At 35.2% G+C, this 23,011-nt stretch overlaps 1 protein-coding gene across 1 annotated transcript in view; it reads left to right on the top strand.

The window, feature by feature from the left end:
* ntn2 (netrin 2) overlaps positions 1-22,620 on the top strand; it is a 39,152-nt gene extending 16,532 nt beyond the window's left edge. The window contains exons 3-7 of the mRNA XM_056450975.1: positions 9,634-9,822; positions 14,486-14,635; positions 16,656-16,709; positions 19,407-19,481; positions 20,165-22,620. Of these exons, the coding sequence (XP_056306950.1) occupies positions 9,634-9,822; positions 14,486-14,635; positions 16,656-16,709; positions 19,407-19,481; positions 20,165-20,499 (803 nt within the window). The 3' untranslated portion in view covers positions 20,500-22,620. The remainder of the gene's footprint in view (positions 1-9,633; positions 9,823-14,485; positions 14,636-16,655; positions 16,710-19,406; positions 19,482-20,164) is intronic.
* Positions 22,621-23,011: the final 391 nt, after the last annotated feature.

Raw genomic sequence — 23,011 nt, forward strand, 5'->3', positions numbered from 1 at the left:
TTGAAAAGTAGATTTTTTACCATAGGTGCCCTTTAAAGTTTAAAAAATTATATCTGTCGCTAGAAATCAGTTTCCTATTGAAAATACAATTACAATTTCCTTTTTACAATTTACAATTCCCTCTTATTCCCAAAATAAATCAGAACTCAGTTTACAATAAAGTGACTATATAACCAATGCGCATATGCGGTGCTGTGGTTTAACTTGAATCGTGACACCAATAAAGGGCAAGCAACTTACATTTCTATAGTAACCTTGCGCATGTAAATTCAAACAACATTCATGAGTGGCGATGGCAAAAAGAAAAAAAAATCTAAAAGTTGTCCTTTGTTCATACATTGTGATGCGTAATATTTGTTTATTTTTGAGTTGGTCATAAACATAAACCAAAGTTTTGTTTATTAATAAATAAACGTTTTGTTATATACACACCCCCAATGGCTCTTTAAAAAATACATTTGATTAATAAATCAGAAATGGCTCTTTGCTGAAAAACGGTTCCCGACCCCTGGTCTAGGGGGTCGAATCGAGATCGCGATCTTTTTTCGATTAATTGTGCAGCTCTAGTTTCTTTCCATCTCTGCACGTAATATATGTATGCCACTCATGGCCACCTGCACAGGACACTGGAAGTATGAGTACTAACCATATCCTCATTAAACACACACACAAGCCCACTTTTACTGCCTTAGATTTCCTATACGTCACAAACCAAAACATGCTGTTTCCGAGGGAGAAAAAAAAACGCCACACAGAGCGTTAATGATATAAAGCTGTGACGCTGTGGAGGAACCTTGTAGAGATGTGTTTATCTTCCTGTTTATTTGTTAGTCTGCCAACGATTATGTGTTTCGAAACCAGCTTGTCGATTTGTTTCTTTGCGTGCAGCAATTCAAAGCACACATTTGTCGGAGAACTTGTTAAAAAAAATTGTTTGTGCTCGCGTAAAACCAAAGCCACCTAAAAATTTGGACTCCATATTTCCTGTTGAGCGCGGCAGTATCTAAACAGTCTGAAAGATGCTGTAAACCCCCCCAAAAATATACTAAATGCCACCTTTCATGTTTGGCTGGCCTAAACACATGTAACCAATTAAGTAAATTAATAAATAAAGCACTCTCAGTGCACTATTACTCCGTTTTATGTGAGTGTAAGTATCGTGACATTTCAAAACAAATATAAAGCTTATAAAACCTAGCATTTAGTCGGAGATCTCCAGCAAGAAATAACGACGGCGTGTCTGTAACTCATCAACGTCGCTAGTTTTGCACTACACCGTCCCGTGCCAAACCTTGAAAGAAGAAACTTCCAGCTGTTGCCTGTTTCTGAGAGTTTCGCTGTGAGTCACTCTTCAGCAAGTGAGGTGCCCGTTCAGTTGAACACCAGTTTAAGAGATGAAAAACATGTCCGCTGAAGGGAGAGATTGACTTGACTAATCTAGCATTTTCCTGTTTATTTTGGTTTCATTTTGAATCAGCATCCATTTGGGTTTTTGAAGGGCCTTCCAACAAACCTGGCAGATTTTGGAGACAGTGTTCTGGATATAGTCACTCATTATATATCAAAAATATACATTTAAAGATGCTGTTTTGACTCTTCTAAACATGCTAAGTGAACATTCTTGTTTATCTGAAAAAGATATTCTGCTTTGAACATGTGTGTCACGTCCCGTCTTTGTTTTGGTCTCTTTAACCAGCCCACTGCCAGATAAGCCAATTAAATTTCAGCACCTCAGGTTGCCTTGTTGGACAACAGCGTATTTCATTCAATCAGGAAGGCTCTCTCAGGTGTGTTTGTAACCGATACTGGACCTCCGGTGGACAGTAGCAGACTCTGAAATGAGACGCAGATTCAGAGTTCCACATGAGGTTATTAATTAGCAAATCATATAAATATTACAAGTGTAAACATTAGGTGAGCAGGTTACATTGTAACCTCGTCTCCTTACAACATGCTACATCAGGGGTCTTCAAACTGTGGGGCGCACCTATTAAGGGAGGCGCGAGACATTGAGGCGTGCACTCGAGTAAATTATGATGACGATTTTTATTCGTTCACTAGAGGGAATAATGATTAACGTTAGCTCCACAGCTAACTATCAGGCACCTGTAGAGTCAATGCGTTCCAGTAAAATATATACAAATAAAATGGAGCGGGTGCTTTTTAAAACTAATGACGGTGAGTGAATGGAAGTCAAACCGGTGAGCCGTCTGACAAAACAGTGCCCTTCTGAATCAAATCAGCAGGATGCCCTTCAGCATCTTTCACTTACTTTGAAGATACTACTGACTATGTTTACATGGACGTCTGTAATAGATATTTGCCTTAATCTGAATAAGACAATAATATAATTACTTTTTGAATGTTGCGTCACCGTTATTCACATTTCCTGCAGAGTTTCATGTAATTTTGGGTGTTTCATCTTTAATTTCTCGACTTTAACTGCAGTTCGGCAGTTTAACTTTCACTCATGAACATTTCATTCATGCCCCCATGACTATCTGGGGTTTTAGACGCGAATATGAAGGACTGGTGGAAGAGGTTGCTTTATTGATACTGCACGTCGATTGGAGAGAAAAAAAACTTGAGCGTGCGTGTGTGTGTGTGCGTGCGTGTGTATGTGTGTGTGTGTGTTTGTGTGTGTGTGTGTATGTGTGTGTGTGTGTGTGTGTGTGTGTGTGTGCGGTCATTTACTGACAGCCGTGTGTGTGGATCTTGTCACAAAATGCGGCTAAAAGTCCTACATGACGGTAATAGTTTGATTGCGGTGTTTACTTCAGTAATGCCGCTAATATCTGCATCCTCCACATGTCTTAATTCCATTTCTGTTTAGTTCAGTTATGACTTTAGTCAGATTAAGTGGGGTGAATAAAACCATTGAATTCATTTAGGTGGAAGTGACAAACTACAAGCTTTACATGTTTATATCAGTTTTATATCTCCTAAATGCAGATTTTGTCACAGGTTTGGAGCACACTAGCTTATAGATAACCTAAACACTAACAATATTAATATAGTACATCTAAAAAACTTTATTTTAATTTCATGGGACTTTTAAAATCCTTTTTGGAGGAAATTTCTTCATTTTTTTCTGAAAAAGTATTTGTGTATATCTTCATTCATTCATTCATTTTCCTTCGGCTTAGCCCCTTATTTATCAGGGGCCGCCACAGCGGAATGATCCACCAACTATTCAAACATGTTTTATGCAGCGGATACCTTTCCAGTCACAACCCAGTACTGGGAAACACCCATACACACTCATTCACACCCACACTCTTTCATTAATTTTGTTTTTGACGTAGTCCCTTTATGAATTTGGATTCGCCACAGCGGAATGAACCGCCAACTTATCCAGCATATGTTTTTACGCAGCGGATGCCCTTCCAGCTGCAACCCATCACTGGTAAACATCCATACACACTCATTCACACACATACACTACAATTTAGCTTACCCAATTCACCAATAGCGCATGTGTGCATTGGTAAAACCGGAGCACCCGAAGGAAATCCACACAAACATGGAGAGAGCATGCAAACTTCACTAAGAAACTCAACTGACCCACCCGAGGCACGAACCAGTGATCTTCTTGCTGTAAGGCGACTGTGCTACCCACTGTGACGCCCCACACTCACACACTACAGTCGATTTATTTCATCAATTCACCTATAGCGCATGTGTTTGGACTGTGGGGGAAACCGGAGCACCTGTAGGAAACCAACACAGGGAGAACATGCAAACTCCACTCAGAAATGCCAACTGGCCCAGCCAGGATTCAAACCAGTGACCTTCTTGCTGTGAGGCGAGAGTGCTAACCACTGAGCCACCGTGCCACCTCCGGTCTGTCGTGCAACTTTAAAAAAGCTTAAATAAATTCAGACAAGTCAGACAAAAGTCATTTCTCTGTAATTCAAATTATGAGTAGCTTGTAGCTCGAGCAGTTTTAGTTTCCAATTAGCTTCTCTGCCAAACGTCTGTTTTGACTACACCCAAACCCTCGTGTTATGACTTTAAACCAAATTTCTTCGTTCTTCTGGAAACCGAAATCCTCTCGCTTTTCTCTCACAGGCAAAACAAAAGACCTGAGCAGGACTCGAGACCTCACCACTCTTTCATGTGTGAACAATCTACGCAACAGGAAACGCCTGATCAATTAAAAACACCTGTGAGCCAAATGTTCTGATATTTATGCTCACATAAAAACCAGGGACGGAATTTTAAATGAGCTGTTATTCTTAGTTGATAAAACATATGTGTGTGTGTTAAAGCGCACAGGTGATGTTCTGTGGAAGGTGTTGTTCTGCGGTTTTTTTATTAGGGGCGTTCACTAAGACAAGGATTACCATCACCGCTGCTCTCACTTTAGGCTAGTTATTTAATTAAACAGCATCATTATCCTTACTTTTTGTGCTACAAATATGATTGAGGCCTCAAATTGTACTGCTAGTTTAGAAGAGTCTTTACAATAAGGTATCATTACTAAATGCATTTACTAAAATTAAGTAATTATGAACGATACTTGTGCAGCATTTATCAATCACAGTTCAACATTTACTATGCATTATTAAAATACAAATGCATTAGTTACTGCACCATGAGTTAACATGAACTAACAATAAACAACTGTATTTTCATTAACTAACATGAACAGATACTGTTATAAATGTGTTGTTCATTGTTTATTTTGTGTTAGTAAATGCTTTAACTAGCAATAACTTACACAACCTTATTGTAAAAAAAGTGTTGCCAAGTCTTTTACTACGTAAAATGGTAATGAAACATCCTGACATCATGAGTTTTGCATGCAAAAATAACTAGTGTATTCCAATTTTTATATACACTCACTGGCCAATTTATTAGGTACACCTTACTAGCACCGGGTTGAACCCGCTTTTGCCTTCAGAACTGCCTTAATCCTTCGTGGCATAGATTCAACAAGATACTGGACATATTCCTCAGAGATTTTGCTCCATATTGACATGTTGGCATCACGCAGCTGCTGCAGATTTGTCGGCTGCACATCCATGATGCCAATCACCTGTTCCACCACGTCTCGAAAGTGCTCTATTGGATTGAGTTCTGGTGACTGTGGAGGCCGTTTGAGTACAGTGAACTCATTGTCATGTTCAAGAGAGCAGTCTGAGATGATTCGCGCTTTATGACATGGTGTGTTATCCTGCTGGAAGTAGCCATCAGAAGATGAGTACACTGTGGTCATAAAGGGATAGACATAGTCAGCAACAATACTCAGGTAGGCTGTGGTGTTGACACGATGCTCAATTGGTACTAATGAGCCCAAAGTGTGCCAAGAAAATATCCCCCACACCATTACACCACCACCACCAGCCTGAACCGTTGATACAAGGCAGGATGGATCCATGCTTTCATGTTGTTGACGCCAAATTCTGACCCGACCATCCGAATGTGGCAGCAGAAATGGAGACTCATCAGAGCAGGCAACGTTTCTCCAATCTTCTATTGTCCAGTTCTGGTGAGCCTGTGTGAATTGTAGCCTCAGTTTCCTGTTCTTAGCTGACAGGAGTGGCACCCGGTGTGGTCTTCTGCTGCTGTAGCCCATCCGCCTCAACGTTGGACGTGTTGTGTGTTCAGAGATGGTCTTCTTCAGGTTGTAACGAGTGGTTATTTGAGTTACTGTTGCCTTTCTATCAGCTGGAACCAGTCTGGCCATTCTCCTCTGACCTCTGGCATCAACATGGCATTTGCGCCCACAGAACTGACGCTCACTGGATATTTTCTCTTTTTCAGACCATTCTCTGTAAACCCTAGAGATGGTTGTGCGTGAAAATCCCAGTAGATCAGCAGTTTCTGAAATACTCAGACCAGCCCGTCTGCCACCAACAACCATGCCACGTTCAAAGTCACTTAAATCACCTTTCTTCCCCATTCTAATGCTCGGTTTGAACTGCAGCAGATCGTCTTGACCATGTCTACATGCCTAAATGCATTAAATTGCTGCCATGTGATTGGCTGATTAGAAATTTGCATTAACAAGCAGTTAGTCGTGAGTGTAGGTGAATTGAATAAACTAAATTGGCCGTCGTGTATGTGTGCGAATGTGAGATTGTATGGGCTGCAGTACTGGGTTGCAGCTGGAAGGGCATCCGCTAGGTAAAACATATGCTGGAATAGTTGGCGGTTCATTCCGCTGTGGCAACCCCTGATAAATAAGGGACTAAGCTGAAAAGAAAATGAATGAATAATAGGAAGCACACATCCAGATAAATGTGTCTACATTCTAATCTTCACAACAGCAGCTGTAAGAGCTGTATTGTGTAAATAATATGTAATAATAATATCCATAAAAAGTAACTATAATCTGATTACGAATACTTTGAAAAAATTGGTTAACTTTAATAACAAATATTAGATTCGTGTAATCTAATTGCATAATGCAGATTACATGTAACCCATTATTACCCAGCTCCGCTAGTTGTTAATTTGTAATATAAATGTTGAGCTCCTAATCTGAATCACATGTGGAGTTAAACGTGTCTACATTCTAATCTGCACAAAAGGAGCTGTGAGACCCCAGTGTGGTGGGCCAGAAATGTGTTTTTGGGTGTAGTTCTGTGCATACCTGTAGCGTGCGCTCCATCAAACTAGCGGTCCTGTTCTACATAAACGAATTTGGAGCTCTGGGTTTGCTCTAACCTCAGGTTAATAGGTTTGAGTGCTTTCAGCTGTGTTTGGAAAGCTCTTGTAATAGAGGAAGGGTGCCATTGAGAAAGACCCTTGGAACAACTTTAGATTAAGTACCGCGCTCAAGGCACAAACGCGGAGCTCGGAGATATCAGAAAAACCTGCGCTCGCTTCCAGATCAGACCCCCATCTGGAGACGCCCTCAAAGTGCTCGCATTCAGACTGCGTGCTTTCATAATTCACTCGCTTTTTTTGAGTGTGTGTGTGTGTGTTTGTGTGTGTGTGTGTGTAGATTTTTATTTGGGTGTGAATCTGTGTTCTTTCTCTCACATGTTTGGAATTTCATTTGGAGAAATGCACACACCCTTACAGTGCTCACACACACACACACACACACACACAGACACACACATGTAAGCTCACAGTCTCACACACGCACTCTCTCGCATACAAGCTCACACACACATGCAAGCTCTCTCTCAAACACACAAACACATACAGTACATATACACACTTATACATACACACAAATATACACATGCTCACATGCACACACACATTCATACTCTCTCACACACCTCGCCTGCAGACGTTTACTGAGCTGATTTTGCTGTAATCTCACCCTGTTGACTTTTGCCCAGAATCCGCCCGAAATTACACCCCCTCTTCATGAGCCCCAACACACACTCACACACACAGAGCAGCAGATGGTGTGTGTGAGGGAATGGCCCGAGCAGGTTTCATTAACCACAGAATTCCATACAAATTGGCCCTGTAATAACACACACACACACACACTCACACACTCACCACTCACTCACACACACACACACACACAGAATTAAATATGAAGAAACAGACAGGCATGTTTAATCCTAAACATGTTCATATGAAATGTAGACGGAAAGCAGATATATGTAGACATGGATATAGAAAAAGATAAATACAAATGCGTGTGTGTATGTGTGCGCGTGTGTGTGTGTGTGTGTGTGTGTGTGTGTGTGTATCAATAGATTAATTGTGATTAATCCCATTCAAAATAGTTGTATTTACATAATAAATAAATAAACAAATATAATAAAATACACATAAATACACACGTACTTGTATATATTTGAGGGAAGATATATATATTTATAAATTAAATACTACCTCTTATACAAACTATATATAGATACTTATGTAAATATTTTGGTCTTGTATTTGTGTTGTGCTTTATATGTGTCTTATATATCTTATGTATCTTTACATATGTATGGATATGTCTATATATATATATATATATATATTACTTATTTATTTATTTATTTGTTTACTTATTTATTTACTTATTTAGTTACTAGATATTTACTTAATTACTTATATATTTACCTATGTACTTCTATATTTACTTATTTATTTACTTACTTACATATTTACTTGTATTTATTTACTTATTTATTTACAAATTATATACTTATTTATTTACTTATTTAGTTACTTATTTGATTATTTTGTTACTTGTTTATTTATTTATTTACTTTGTTTACTTACTAACATATTTACATATTTACTTGTATTTATTTACTTATTTATTTACTAATTTTATACTTATTTAGTTACTTATTTACTTATTTATTTACTTATTTACTTACTTACATATTTACTTGTATTTGTTTACTTATTTATTTACTAATTATTTACTTATTTATTTACTTATTTACTTACCTATTTACTTATTTAGTTACTTGTTTATTTATTTACTTGCTTATTAACATTTTTACATATTTACTTGTATTTATTTACTTATTTATTTACTAATTATTTACTTATTTAGTTACTTGTTTATTTATTTATTTACTTATTTACTTATTTAGTTACTTATTTATTTACTTATTTACTTACTAACATATTTACATATTTACTTGTATTTATTTACTTATTTAGTTACTTATTTAGTTACTTATTTACTTATTTAGTTACTTATTTACTTATTTACTTACTAACATATTTACATATTTACTTGTATTTATTTACTTATTTATTTACTAATTATTTACTTATTTAGTTACTTATTTAGTTACTTATTCACTTATTTAACTACTTATTTACTTACTAACATATTTACATATTTACTTGTATTTATTTACTTATTTATTTACTAATTATTTACTTATTTATTTACTTATTTAGTTACTTATTTACTTATTTAGTTACTTATTTACTTACTAACATATTTACATATTTACTTGTATTTATTTACTTATTTATTTACTAATTATTTACTTATTTATTTACTTATTTAGTTACTTATTTACTTATTTAGTTACTTATTTACTTATTTATTTACTTATTTACTTACTAACATATTTACATATTTACTTGTATTTATTTACTTATTTATTTACTAATTATTTACTTATTTATTTACTTATTTAGTTACTTATTTAGTTACTTATTTACTTATTTATTTACTTATTTATTTACTTATTTAGTTACTTATTTATTTACTTATTTATTTACTTATTTAGTTACTTATTTAGTTACTTATTTAGTTACTTATTTATTTACTTATTTAGTTACTAACTTATTAACTTTTTACGTTTTTACTTATTTATTTATGTACTTATTTATTCACTCACTTATTTACTTACTAAGTAAATCTAGTCTCAAAGCTTTGATTAGGCAACTTTTTTTTGCACCGTCTCCCCCAGCAAGATGCCGCCATGCACGATCATCCATATTACCCATGCCTAAATCTGCCACTTTATATGTGTTGTCTGACATTATATTCCCATAATGCAAAGGAAAGTGCAGTTATTTACTGTAAAAAATAATTAGCGGTATAATGCTGGGTGAAATGCAGTAAATAACTGCACATTATAGAAATGTCTAACAGTGATGTTTACTGTGTGTGTTTTTTCATAGCGTGGAACTGTAACCTTCACACACTTTCTAACAGTGATGTTTACTATGTGTGTTTCTTTATAGCATGTAACTGTAACCTTCACGCACGACGCTGTCGCTTTAACATGGAGTTGTACAAGCTGTCAGGCCGAAAGAGTGGAGGAGTGTGTATGAACTGCAGACACAACACTGCTGGACGCCACTGCCATTACTGCAAAGAGGGATTCTATAGGGACATGGGCAAAGCCATCACACACCGACGGGCATGCAAAGGTACCACACACACGTTTGTCTTAGTGAGGACATAACACAGATTTCAATTGTTTCTATATCAGGTTACAGTTTTTTCAATCGCTTACACACTACAATTTTAATTTTCTCACAATTAGCTCAATCTTAGCTCAATCTTAGACTTTTACCACCATTTCTGAACCATGTGATTTGTTTTGAACCTTGAAAACTGCTGACAGATGACTTCATAACTTTACACCATGTTTATTTTCTCACTCTGGCTTATAAACACACTGTTTATGAATGGGTTAAATGGGTATTAATGTGTGTCAAATGTTTTCCACTTTGTATTTTCCACATAAAATCAGGAGCACACAAATATATAAATTAGAGTCTAAAAATAGAGCCGAGTTGAATAAAAGCGCACGGAGCCTGCTGTGTGTTGGATGGGCTGTACATGAAGCTCATATATCATCCTCCATCACTGTGGCCAAAGCAAACACAGCCGAGGAAGAAAACACACATCAGAGGCTGCGCGCATTAAAACATCCCTCATCTTGTAAGTCGAGAAATTCTGGAAGGAAAAGTCGATGTGTATACTGTAAGTGGAGGGTTTTCTATAATGGTGAATTACAGGCAGTGCAAAACCTCTGCTTCCCAAAGCTGATCATCTAATTAATTAATTAATTTAGTTATCTATTTTTTTATTTACTTATTTTCTTACTTATTTACATATTAACTGATTTACTTATTTTCCTACTTATTTATTTATTTATTTATTTAGTTATTTATTTATTTATTTATTCACTTAGTTATTTACTCACTTAGTTTTTTTCTTACTTATTTTCTTATTTACTTATGTATTTATTTACAAATTTATTACTTATTTACTTATTTATTTATTTACTTGTTTTCTTTTTTACTTACTCATTTACTTATTTTCTTACTTATTTAGTTATTTGCTTATTAACTTACTTATTTACCTATGTGCTTACTTGTTTATTACTTATTTATTACTTATTAACTTACTTATTTACTTATTTACTTATTTATTTACTTATTTGCTTACTTGTTTATTACTTATTTATTACTTATTAACTTATTTACTTTTTTATTTACTTATTTACTTATTTACCTACTTATTTATTTACTTATACTTATTTACTTATTTAATTTCTTATTTGCTTATTTTTTTCTTATTTATTTATTTACTTGTTTACTTATTTACATATTTGCTTATTTACTTATTTACTAATTTATTACTTATTTACCTACTTATTTATTATTTTACTTTCTTACTGTTTTACTTATTTATTTTCTTACTGTTTTACTTATTTACTTATTTGTTTACTCACTTATTTACTTATTTTCTCATTTGTTTAATTACTTATTTACTAATTTATTACTCATTTACTTACTTTAGTTTACTTGTTTTCTAATTTATTACCTATTTACTTTTGTTTACTTATTTATTTATTTACTTGTTTTCTTACTTATTTAGTTATTTGCTTATTAACTTACTTATTTACTTATGTGCTTACTTGTTTATTACTTATTTATTATTTATTAACTTACTTATTTACTTACTTATTTACTTATTTACTTATTTATTTACTTATGTGCTTACTTGTTTATTACTTATTTATTATTTATTAACCTACTTATTTATTTACTTATTTACTTATTTACTTATTTATTTACTTATTTGCTTACTTGTTTATTACTTATTTATTACTTATTAACCTACTTATTTACTTATTTATTTAATTATGTGCTTTTTTGTTTATTACTTATTTATTACTTATTAACTTATTTACTTTTTTATTTACTTATTTACTTATTTACCTACTTATTTATTTACTTATACTTATTTACTTATTTATTTTCTTATTTGCTTATTTTTTTCTTATTTATTTATTTACTTATTTACTTATTTACTAATTTATTACTTACTTATTTATTATTTTACTTTCTTACTGTTTTACTTATTTATTTTCTTACTGTTTTACTTATTTACTTTTCTTTACTCATTTACTTATTTTATTTACTTATTTTCTCATTTGTTTAATTACTTATTTACTAATTTATTACTCATTTACTTACTTTTGTTTACTTGTTTTCTAATTTATTACCTATTTACTTTTGTTTACTTATTTACTTATTTATTTTCTTACTTATTTACGAATTTATTAATTATTTACTTTTGTTTACTTATTTACTTATTTATTTACTTATTTTTTCTTACTTATTTTCTTATTTAATTATTTATTACTTACTCACTCACTCACTCACTCACTCACTCACTCACTCACTCACTCACTCACTCACTCACTCACTCACTCACTCACTCACTCACTCACTCACTCACTCACTCACTCACTTACTTACTTACTCACTTACCCAGGAAAGTCTCATTGAGATACAATATCTCTTCTACCAGTGTGTGTGTGTGTGTGTGTGTGTGTGTGTGTGTGTGTGTGTGTGTATGTCTTAGTATCAGTGTTTGTGTGTGCATGCCTGTGTGTGTGTCCGAGTCCGATTCCCGAGTGCCCGAGTGTCTGTGTCCGATTCCGAGTGTGCATGTGTGTGTGTGAGTGTGTGCTCGCGTCAGTCAGGAGCTCTTTTGTTGTGTTGCCAGTGTTAATTTGATAACGTCCATGTTGAGTGCTGAGACCTCGTATCAGTGTTACTGCGATACAGCACCTGAGAATTCCGCACATTCCACACACACAAACACACACACACACACACACACACACACACACACACACACACACACAGACACAGATGAAGTCACAGCTCAGTCTCTGGATCTTCACCTGCAGCCTCCACAGCTGTTCAGTCTTTATTTGTGTGTGTGTTTTGAGAATATCGATACAGAAAGGAAACACACATTCTTGCGTCAGTACACATAACACACGTAGACATGATCAAACACAATATTATTTTATATTTAACACAACATTTAACATTATTTCCTCTGCTCTGAGCCACCTCAATTGTGTAGCAGCACTTATTATTTATATATTTTTACATCTCTTATTCAACACTCCTGACCTGGTAGTGTTTAAAGGGGGTAGTTCACTTAAAAATTGTCATCATTTACTCACCATTTACTTGTTCCAAACCTTTATATCTTCTTCTGTTTATGAAATAATATAAAATTAAATAAAAATAATAATAATAATAATAATGATAAAAAAACCAATAAAAAATTCAGTTAAATTAAATAAAAAATATAATTAAATTAAGTTAAATTTTAAAGAAAAAAATATAAATTTAAAACAAAATAATTTTTTAATTAAGAAATTAAAAATTTAATTAAATAAAAAATTAAATAAATAAAAATAAAATTAAAAATGTTTTAAAAATTTAATTAAGTTAAAAATAAATTATAAAATAAAAATGTAATTTAAATAAATTAAAAATAAAATAAAATAAAAAATTAAATGAAATAAAATTAAATAACATTTAATTAAAAATTTAAATAAACTAAAAATAAAATAAAAATACAATAGATTTTTTTTATTTAAATTAAATTTAAAATAAAATTAAATAAAATAAATTGTAAAATAAAAAAATGTAATAAAATAAAAAAATATTAAAAACAAAATAAAAATGAAGTACAAAAAAAATACAATAAAAATTCAATCATTTTTTTTAAATAAATAAAATAAAAATAAGATATTTAGAAGAATGTTGGAAACCGGTAACCATTGCCTTTTATGGTTTCATTTTTCCTTTTATTGAAGTCAATGGTAACAGGTTTTCAGCTTTCTTCAAATTATCTTCTAATGTGTTCAACAGAATAAAGAAATGGGAACAAGTAAGATGACAGAATGAACATTTTTAGGTGAACTGTCTCTTTAATTGTCCATTGTTGCCAGCCATCAAAATATTTGTTTCCAATAGTCATGCACAACAAATGTCTGAATGTCTTTTTTCTACTGTAATGTGAGTCCAGTGTGAGCGCTGGAGTCTGTCACGGTGTGCATGAAAGCTGTTTTCCATGCTGTGACTCTGTTTGTTGTTGTGTGTGAGTTTGGTTACTATGTGTAATTCCTGTAATACAGCTCATAATGTAATAGAGCACTGAGCCATCTGACTCTGTAAATGAGATAGAGCGGTGTGTGTCTGAGCATATGAGTGTGTTTGTGAGTGTGTGTTGGGCTATGTGTTTGTCTGAGTATGCATATGAGTGTGTTTATGTGTGCGTGAAAATTAAATACAAGGGGTGGCATGGTGGCTCAGTGGGTAGTGCTGTCGCCTCACAGAAAGAAGGTCGCTGGTTCGAGCCCCGGCTGGGTCAGTTGGCATTTCTGTGTGGAGTTTGCATGTTCTCCCCGTGTTTTGAATAAACTAAACTGTCCATTGTGTATGTGTGAGAATGTGAGAGTGTATGGGTGTTTTCCAGTGATGGGTTGCATCTGGAAGGGCATCCGCTGCGTAAAACATATGCTGGATAAGTTGGCGGTTCATTCCGCAGTGGAGACTCCTGATGAATAAAGGGACTAAGCCGAAAAGAAAAAGAACTGACAGTGACAATAGTGTGTGTGACAGATTGAATGTCATGGCAGTGTTTACGGCTCCAGACGGGACTCAGGCCATTATTTGGACCTCCATTCTGCTTGTGTGCCAGAGCTGATCATCTCTCTCTCTCTCTCTCTCTCTCTCTCTCTCTCTCTCTCTCTCTCTCTCTCTCTAGCATGTGACTGCCATCCGGTGGGAGCTGCAGGTAAGACGTGTAACCAGACGACGGGTCAGTGCCCGTGTAAAGACGGAGTGACCGGCATCACCTGTAACCGCTGTGCTAAAGGCTATCAGCAGAGTCGATCGCCCGTCGCTCCGTGCATCAGTGAGTCACACACACCTAATGTTTCTCACTACATAGAGACTTCTTCTATAAAGACTATCACTAATACTCAATCCTGTCCCGAACCCTGACAGAAAAACTTTTGTATAAAAAGATATAATTCAATTTATGTAGAATGAATAAATATGGCGACGCAGTGGCGCAGTGGGTAGCACGTTCGCCTCACAGCAAGAAGGCCGCTGGTTTGAGCCTCGGATGGGTCAGTTGGCATTTCTGTGTGGAGTTTGCATGTACTCCCAATGTTCACGTGGGTTTGCTCCGAGTGCTCCACAAGTCCAAAGACGTGGTATAGGGGAATTGGATATGCTAAAATTGATTTGAGTGTGAATAAGTGTGTATGGGTGTTTCCCAGTTATGGGTTGCGGCTGAAAGGACATCTGCTGCATAAAACATATGGTGGATAAGTTGGCGGTTCATTCCACTGTGGCGAACCCAGATTAAAAAAAGGGACTAAGCTGAAAAGGAAATGAATAATTAAAATATGCATGTTATAGTTTCTGTTTTATTTTTACACTTTTAGTCAGTTTGTATATGGTCAAATATACTAGCTATAATTTAATATATGTGTTCATATATGGTCATATATTTCTCATTTGTAAGTTGCTAAATGATTATATGTAATAACTATTAAAAAGAAATCATATACACTCACCGGCCACTTTATTAGGTACACCTTACTAATACCGTTTTGGACTCCTTTTGACTTCAGAACCGCCTTACTCCTTTGTGGCATAGATGCAACAAGGTACTGGAAATATTCCTCAGAGATTTTGCACCATATTGACATGATAGCATCACGCAGCTGCGGCAGATTTGTCGGCTGCACATCCATGATGCCAATCTCCCGTTCCACCACATCCCAAAGGAGCTCTATTGGGTTGAGATCTGGTGACTGTGGAGGCCGTTTGAGTACAGTGAACTCATTGTCATGTTCAAGAAGCCAGTCTGAGATGATTCACACTTTATGATATGTTGCGTTATCCTGCTGGAAGTAGCCATCAGAAGATGGGTACTCTGTGGTCATAAAGGTATGGACATAGTCAGCAACAATACTCAGGTAGGCTGTGGTGTTGACACGATGCTCAATTGGTAATAATGGACCCAAAGTGTGCCAAGAAAATATCCCCCACACCATTACACCACCACCATCAGCCTGAACCGCTGATACAAGGCAGGATGGATCCATGCTTTCATGATGTTGACACCAAATTCTGACCCGACCATCTGAATGTGGCAGCAGAAATGGAGACTCATCAGACAAGGCAACGTTTCTCCAATCTTCTATTGTCCAGTTCTGGTGAGCCTGTGTGAATTGTAGCCTCAGTTTCCTGTTCTTAGCTGACAGGAGTGGCACCCAATGTGGGCTTCTGCTGCTGTAGCTAATCCGCCTCAAAGTTGGACGTGTTGTGTGTTCAGAGATGCTCTTCTTCAGGTTGTAACGAGTGCTTATTTGAGTTACTGTTGCCTTTCTATCAGCTGGAACCAGTCTGGCCATTCTCCTCTGGCATCAACAAGGCATTTGCGCCCACAGAACTGCCGCTCACCGGATATTTTCTCTTTTTCAGACCATTCTCTGTAAACCCTAGAGATGGTTGTGTGTGAAAATCCCAGTAGATCAGCAGTTTCTGAAATACTCAGACAAGCCCGTCTGGCTCCAACAATGACTTTGAACATGCCATGTTCAAAGTCACTTAATTACTCTTTCTTCCCCATTCTGATGCTCGGTTTGAACTGCAGCACATCGTCTTGACCATGTCTACATGCCTAAATGCATTGAGTTGCTGCCATGTAATTAGCTGATCAGAATTTTGCATTACCGAGCAGTCGGACAGGTGTACCTAATAAAGTGGCCGCTGAGTGTATATCAATGCATTTGGCTGATGTTCTAATCCACAGTGAATAACATTTCAATCAGGGTCAACATCTTAACAGTTCATGCATTTCCTGAGAATCGAATCCATGTCTACAGGAAAACACACTCACACTGTCCTGTGTCTTTCAGAAATCCCGGTTATAAAGCCGACGGCTGTGATCAGCACTACAGAGGAGCCTGCAGGTTAGTGCACACACACACACACACACACACACTTGTTCAGGGCAGAGGAAGTATGGCTCAGTTCTGTGTGTGTGTGTGTGTGTGTTTGTGTTTCGCTCTTTAAAAAGGGGCGGACAACTTGCAATCTGTCCTTGTCATGAGAGAAAATGAAACAGAGGTGTGTGAGAAAGCAGAGAAGTCAAGGAATTGTGTGTGTTTTCAAGCACTCTTCTGGGTCAGTGAACACTTCGCACTGCCTGACACACATACACACACACACACACACACACACACACACGCACGCACACACACACGCACGCACGCACGCACACACACACACACACACACACACACACACACACACACACACACACACACACACACACACACACACAGAAAGAGAGACTAATGTCATGCCAGCTATTGCAGACCCTCTAGATTCTCACAGTACCCTGTTAGAAACACCAGCACAGCAATAGTCTCTCATTGAAGCCTCTTTGCCAGCTGTTAGCTGCTCGCTGATTAAAATACGGTTAAATATTTTGAGGTTAACAGTGTATAAATGCTGGTTAGAATAAAACCAGCAAAGAAGTTTAATGCTGGATCTAAATGCAAAGCTCTGTGGTGAAACTCTTTGCATACCCAAGCTGATCGGTCACACCTAATATAAGTCATTAATCTACAGTACTACATGGTGCATGTGATTGGTTGCTGTCACGTCAGCAGCCTATGAGCTTGCTCCTCAGTGTTTAAATGCCTCTGTGTTGTTTCACAGTAACATGTGCAGCGTGTTTTTCAGAGACCCTCCTCCACCCCAGCTCCACCTGTATTTAAATCTGCTGTGGGGGTTACAAAATTATTCGCCCTTCTGTGAAATTTTATTTTAATTCATTTTTTTAAATATTTTCCAGAGCAAGGAATTTTTCACAGTATTTCCTCTACATTTTTTCTTATTTGTTTTATATTTTATTTTATTTTATTTCGTCTAGAATAAAAACAGTTTTAATTTAAAAAAAAATTTAAGGTCAATATTATTAGCCCCCTTAAACAATATTTGTTTTGATGGATGGATGGATGGATGGATGGATAGATAGATAGATAGATAGATAGATAGATAGATAGATAGATAGATAGATAGATAGATAGATAGATAGATAGATAGATAGATAGATAGATAGATAGATAGATAGATAGATAGATAGATAGATAGATAGATAGATAGATAGATAGATATATGAATGGATGGATGGTTGAATAGATAGATATTTGAATGGACGGATGGATAGATGGATGGATAGATAGATAGTAAGATGGATTGATTGATGGATAGATGGATGCATGGATGGATGAATGGATAGTTCGATTGATGAATGGATGGATGGATGGATGGATGGATAGATGAATGGATGGATAGATATGGATGGATGGATAGTTAGATGCATGGATAGATAGATAGATAGATAGATAGATAGATAGATAGATAGATAGATAGATAGACAGACAGACAGACAGACAGACAGACAGACAGACAGACAGATAGACAGATAGATAGATAGATAGATAGATAGATAGATAGATAGATAGATAGATAGATAGATAGATAGATAGATAGATAGATAGATAGATAGATATGGATGGATATGGATGGATGGATGGATGGATATAGATGGATGGATAGACAGACAGACAGACAGACAGATAGATAGATAGATAGATAGATAGATAGATAGATAGATAGATAGATAGATAGATAGATAGATAGATAGATAGATAGATAGATAGATAGATAGATAGATAGATAGATAGATAGATAGATAGATAGATAGATATGGATGGATATGGATGGATGGATGGATATAGATGGATGGATAGATAGATAGATAGACAGACAGACAGACAGACAGACAGACAGACAGACAGACAGACAGACAGACAGATAGATAGATAGATAGATAGATAGATAGATAGATAGATAGATAGATAGATAGATAGATAGATAGATAGATAGATAGATAGATAGATAGATGGATATGGATGGATGGATGGATATAGATGGATGGATAGATAGATAGATAGACAGACAGACAGACAGACAGACAGATAGATAGATAGATAGATAGATAGATAGACAGACAGACAGACAGACAGACAGACAGACAGACAGACAGACAGATAGACAGATAGATAGATAGATAGATAGATAGATAGATAGATAGATAGATAGATAGATAGATAGATAGATAGATAGATAGATAGATAGATAGATAGATAGATAGATGGATAGTTAGATGGATGGATAGATAGATAGATAGATAGATAGATAGATAGATAGATAGATAGATAGATAGATAGATAGATAGATAGATAGATAGATAGATAGATAGATAGATGGATGGATAGTTAGATGGATAGTTAGATGGATGGATAGATAGATAGATAGATAGATAGATAGATAGATAGATAGATAGATAGATAGATAGATAGATAGATAGATAGATAGATAGATAGATAGATAGATAGATAGATAGATAGATAGATAGATAGATAGATAGATAGATAGATAGATGGATGGATGGATGGATAGTTAGATGGATAGTTAGATGGATGGATAGATAGATAGATCTCAGTGCTTTAAATTTGTGGATCATGGATTCACGGCATGCTTTAATTTAATCTGATTTAAATGTTTGTTTGTTTGTTTGTTTGTTTGTTTGTCAGATTGTGACTCTTACTGTAAACCACTGAAGGGAAATCTCAAGATAAACATGAAGAAATACTGCAAAAAGGACTATGGTACGATTCATTTATCACATCATATTCAAGTAAATAATATTCTATATGTGCTACTCTCTCTCTCGCTTTTCATTTTAGAAGCGTTTGATCAATATCAGCTGACATTTGGTAACCGTCTGAGCAGTACTGACATCAAATTAAAGTCAAAATTATTACCCTTTAGTTCATTTTGTTTATTCTTATTCAAATATTTCCCAAATGATGTTTAACAGAGAAAGAAAATTTTCACAGTATTTCCCATAATATTTTTTCTTCTGGAGAAAGTCTTATTTGTTTTATTTCAGCTAGAATATAAGCAGTTTTTATTTTTATTAAACTATTTTAAGCTCAATATTATTAGCCCTCTTAAGCAATATTTGTTTTTGAATGTCTCCAGAACAAACCACTGTTACACAATGACTTGTCTAATTACTCTAACTTTACCCTATTTAACCCAGTTAAGCCTTTAAATGTCACTGTAAGCTGTATAGAAGTGTCTTGAAGAATATCTAGTCTAATATTATTTACTGTCATCATGACAAAGATAAAATAAATCAGTTATTAGAGATGAGTTATTAAAACTATTATGATTAGAAATGTGTTGAAGAAATCTTCTTTTCATTAGGCAGACATTGGGGAGAGAAATTTCAGGGGGGCTAATAATTCTGACTTTAACTGTATGTATGATTCTCATGTGTGTGTAGCGGTTCAGGTCAGTGTTTTAGACATGGAGACCGTCGGTGACTGGGCCAAATTTTCGGTGAGCCTGATGTCTGTGTACAAGAGTCGCGGAGACCCGCTGAAAAGAGGCGATCACATGCTCTGGGTTCACATGAAGGATCTGGCCTGTAAATGTCCGCGGATACACATGGGCAAACGCTTCCTCATCCTGGGTAGCACCGAGGGCACGGCAAACCCTGAGCGCCCGGGACTGCAGGCCGACAAAAACAGCCTGGTCATCCAGTGGAGGGACATTTGGACTCGACGACTGCGCAAGTTCCAGCGCAAAGAGAAGAAAGGCAAGTGCAGCAAAGCATGATGGGATTGATGGGAACTCAACTTTATTATTGACCACTGTCCTGCAAGTGCAGGAGACTTGAAACTATTGTCGTCTGTGCGTTTTCTTGGTGTGTATCGTCCTGTTGGTCAGCCTTCTAAAGGGACCGTAAAAAAGACTGTTTCCAATCACACACCACTGAATCTCACACACACACACACACACACACACGGACTGATTCCATTTCCTCTCCAAGCCACAATTTAATCAATCAAATATGAGAGTTGAAATCAGCAGAATGAGTGTGTGCGCATCTGGTTTGCTTCTTCTGGTCACACTGGTGTTCACCACATGCTGCTCTCGCTTCAGTCCTGAAAACCTCAAATCTTCTTCATCGTCCGCCTGGATCCTTTCACTTTTCAAGACCTTGTTAAGCTGTGGGTTTGTGTCGTACGTGCGGATTTCTGCTTTGATACTGAAGGATCTTTTTTTTTGTTTTAATTTAGCTCAAAATAAAGCAAACGTCCCTGATCTGTCCCATAGAGAGAAACATAACCGGCTCCAGTATGCAGTGGGTTTCTTTGTGCATATTTAACATGTTTTCTTGAGTTATTGCGGCAGGATCTGTCGGTGGAGGGAAAGTTCGCCCAAATATGAATGCTTTCTCATCATTTACTCGCAGTCATGTCGTTCCAAACCCATGGTGTGTTATTCTATTCTGTGGAACGCGAGCGGAAAATTTCCCTCTTTTCCATATAACAACAGGCTGCGAAATGAGCACTGTTAGAGTAATCCAGCTGATGTCTGAATTAACTGAGAGAAGACGATTTGTTAAGGTTATTAAGTGTCATCTGGAGATTGTAGGGCATGAGTTGTATGGACTGCTTGTGTGGTGTTTCATGTATTTGGTACTTGACAGATGTCCTTAAAATATGTTATATCAAGAAAAGGGTTGAAATGATCAGGGGTGCGTTTCCCAAACAACAACAACATAGATCGTGGCTGAACTATCATAGTACGATGCATCGTTTGGGTAAAGGACGATGTAGTGACGAGTGTTTCCCAAAACTGTAGTTTCTCTGTTTTTTTGTGTGGAACTTATTGTTTTAAACACACACATGCATTTTTAAAAAAGAATCTAATTTTAGTTTTGGTAAAAACATGCACTCATTTTCTATATTAATTGAAATATACGTAAACAGGCACATATAGGGCCGATGTTTCCTTTACAAATATAACTGAGAATTTTCCATATTCTACTCTAAAACATAAAACCACTTACACAAAGCTATCACCTACTCTAATCTCATATATAAATCATCATCATCACGTTTAATTTACAGTAGGCTATTTATAAAAAAACTATATTCTAATTAATAATAATAATAATAATAAATAATAACATATACAGGGTTGGGCAAAAATACTTGAAATTTATTTTAAAGTAAAATACCAAATACCTTAATTTTAGGTGTATCAAATTAAACTACAAAATACAACAATCACAACGTGCATCAAAATAAAATCAAATTACACACAACGAAATTTCTTTGCAAATCTTCCATCAATTAGACCTATTCGACCAATCCTTTCCCCATTAAACTGATTTAGTGCTGTAAATGTTTGATAGCAAATGTGGCCAGTTACTCAACCTGTGTTAGGAGTTTTAGATTATTAAATACTTGCGTTTCATGTGTTGTGACATCTTAAGGCTCACATCTTTGCTCTTCATTAACAATACAGTGGACCTACTGATCAACTACTGGCATTTGAAACAGCTAATGAAGTATTGTAGGAATCTCCACTGTAGGACTTATTTTTATGTTTGTTTTATGTTTAACGACAAACATTTGGCATCAGTAATCCATCCAAAATAAAAATAAAATTGTACAGTGTACTCTTTCTCCTAAGTTTTTTAAATTCTTCTTCAACTGGAAGAGTCAATAACATCCAAATTCACAATCATAAGGTGGATTTATATGATGTCTGGATGTAGATTTCTTACAAAGTATTTTACAGTATTTTAAAAATACAAGACACTAAGTATTTTGATACAAAGTATTAAGCCATGTCCATCAGCCCTGTCAAATATAAATTACAAAATATTAGTTTGTATTAAAATTTTTTGTATTTGAAATGTATTTGAAATACATGCATCATAAATACTGCTAATCCCTGTATATATATATATATATATATATATATATATATATATATATATATATATATATATATATATATATATATATATATATATATATATATATATATATATATATATATAGTTGAAGTCAGAATTATTAGCCCCACTGAATTATTAGCCCCCCTGTTTATTTTTTTATAACTCATCTCTAATAACTGATTTATTTTATCTTTGCCATGATGACAGTAAATAATATTTGACTAGATATTCTTCAAGACACTTCTATACAGCTTAAAGTGACATTTAAAGGCTTAACTAGGTTAATTAGGTTAACTAGGCAGGTTAGGGTAATTAGGCAAGTTATTGTATAATGAAGATTTGTTCTGTAGACTATCGAGAACAATATAGCTT

The sequence above is a fragment of the Danio aesculapii genome, chromosome 24, assembly GCF_903798145.1.
Source record: "Danio aesculapii chromosome 24, fDanAes4.1, whole genome shotgun sequence".
Classification (NCBI taxonomy): domain Eukaryota; kingdom Metazoa; phylum Chordata; class Actinopteri; order Cypriniformes; family Danionidae; genus Danio; species Danio aesculapii.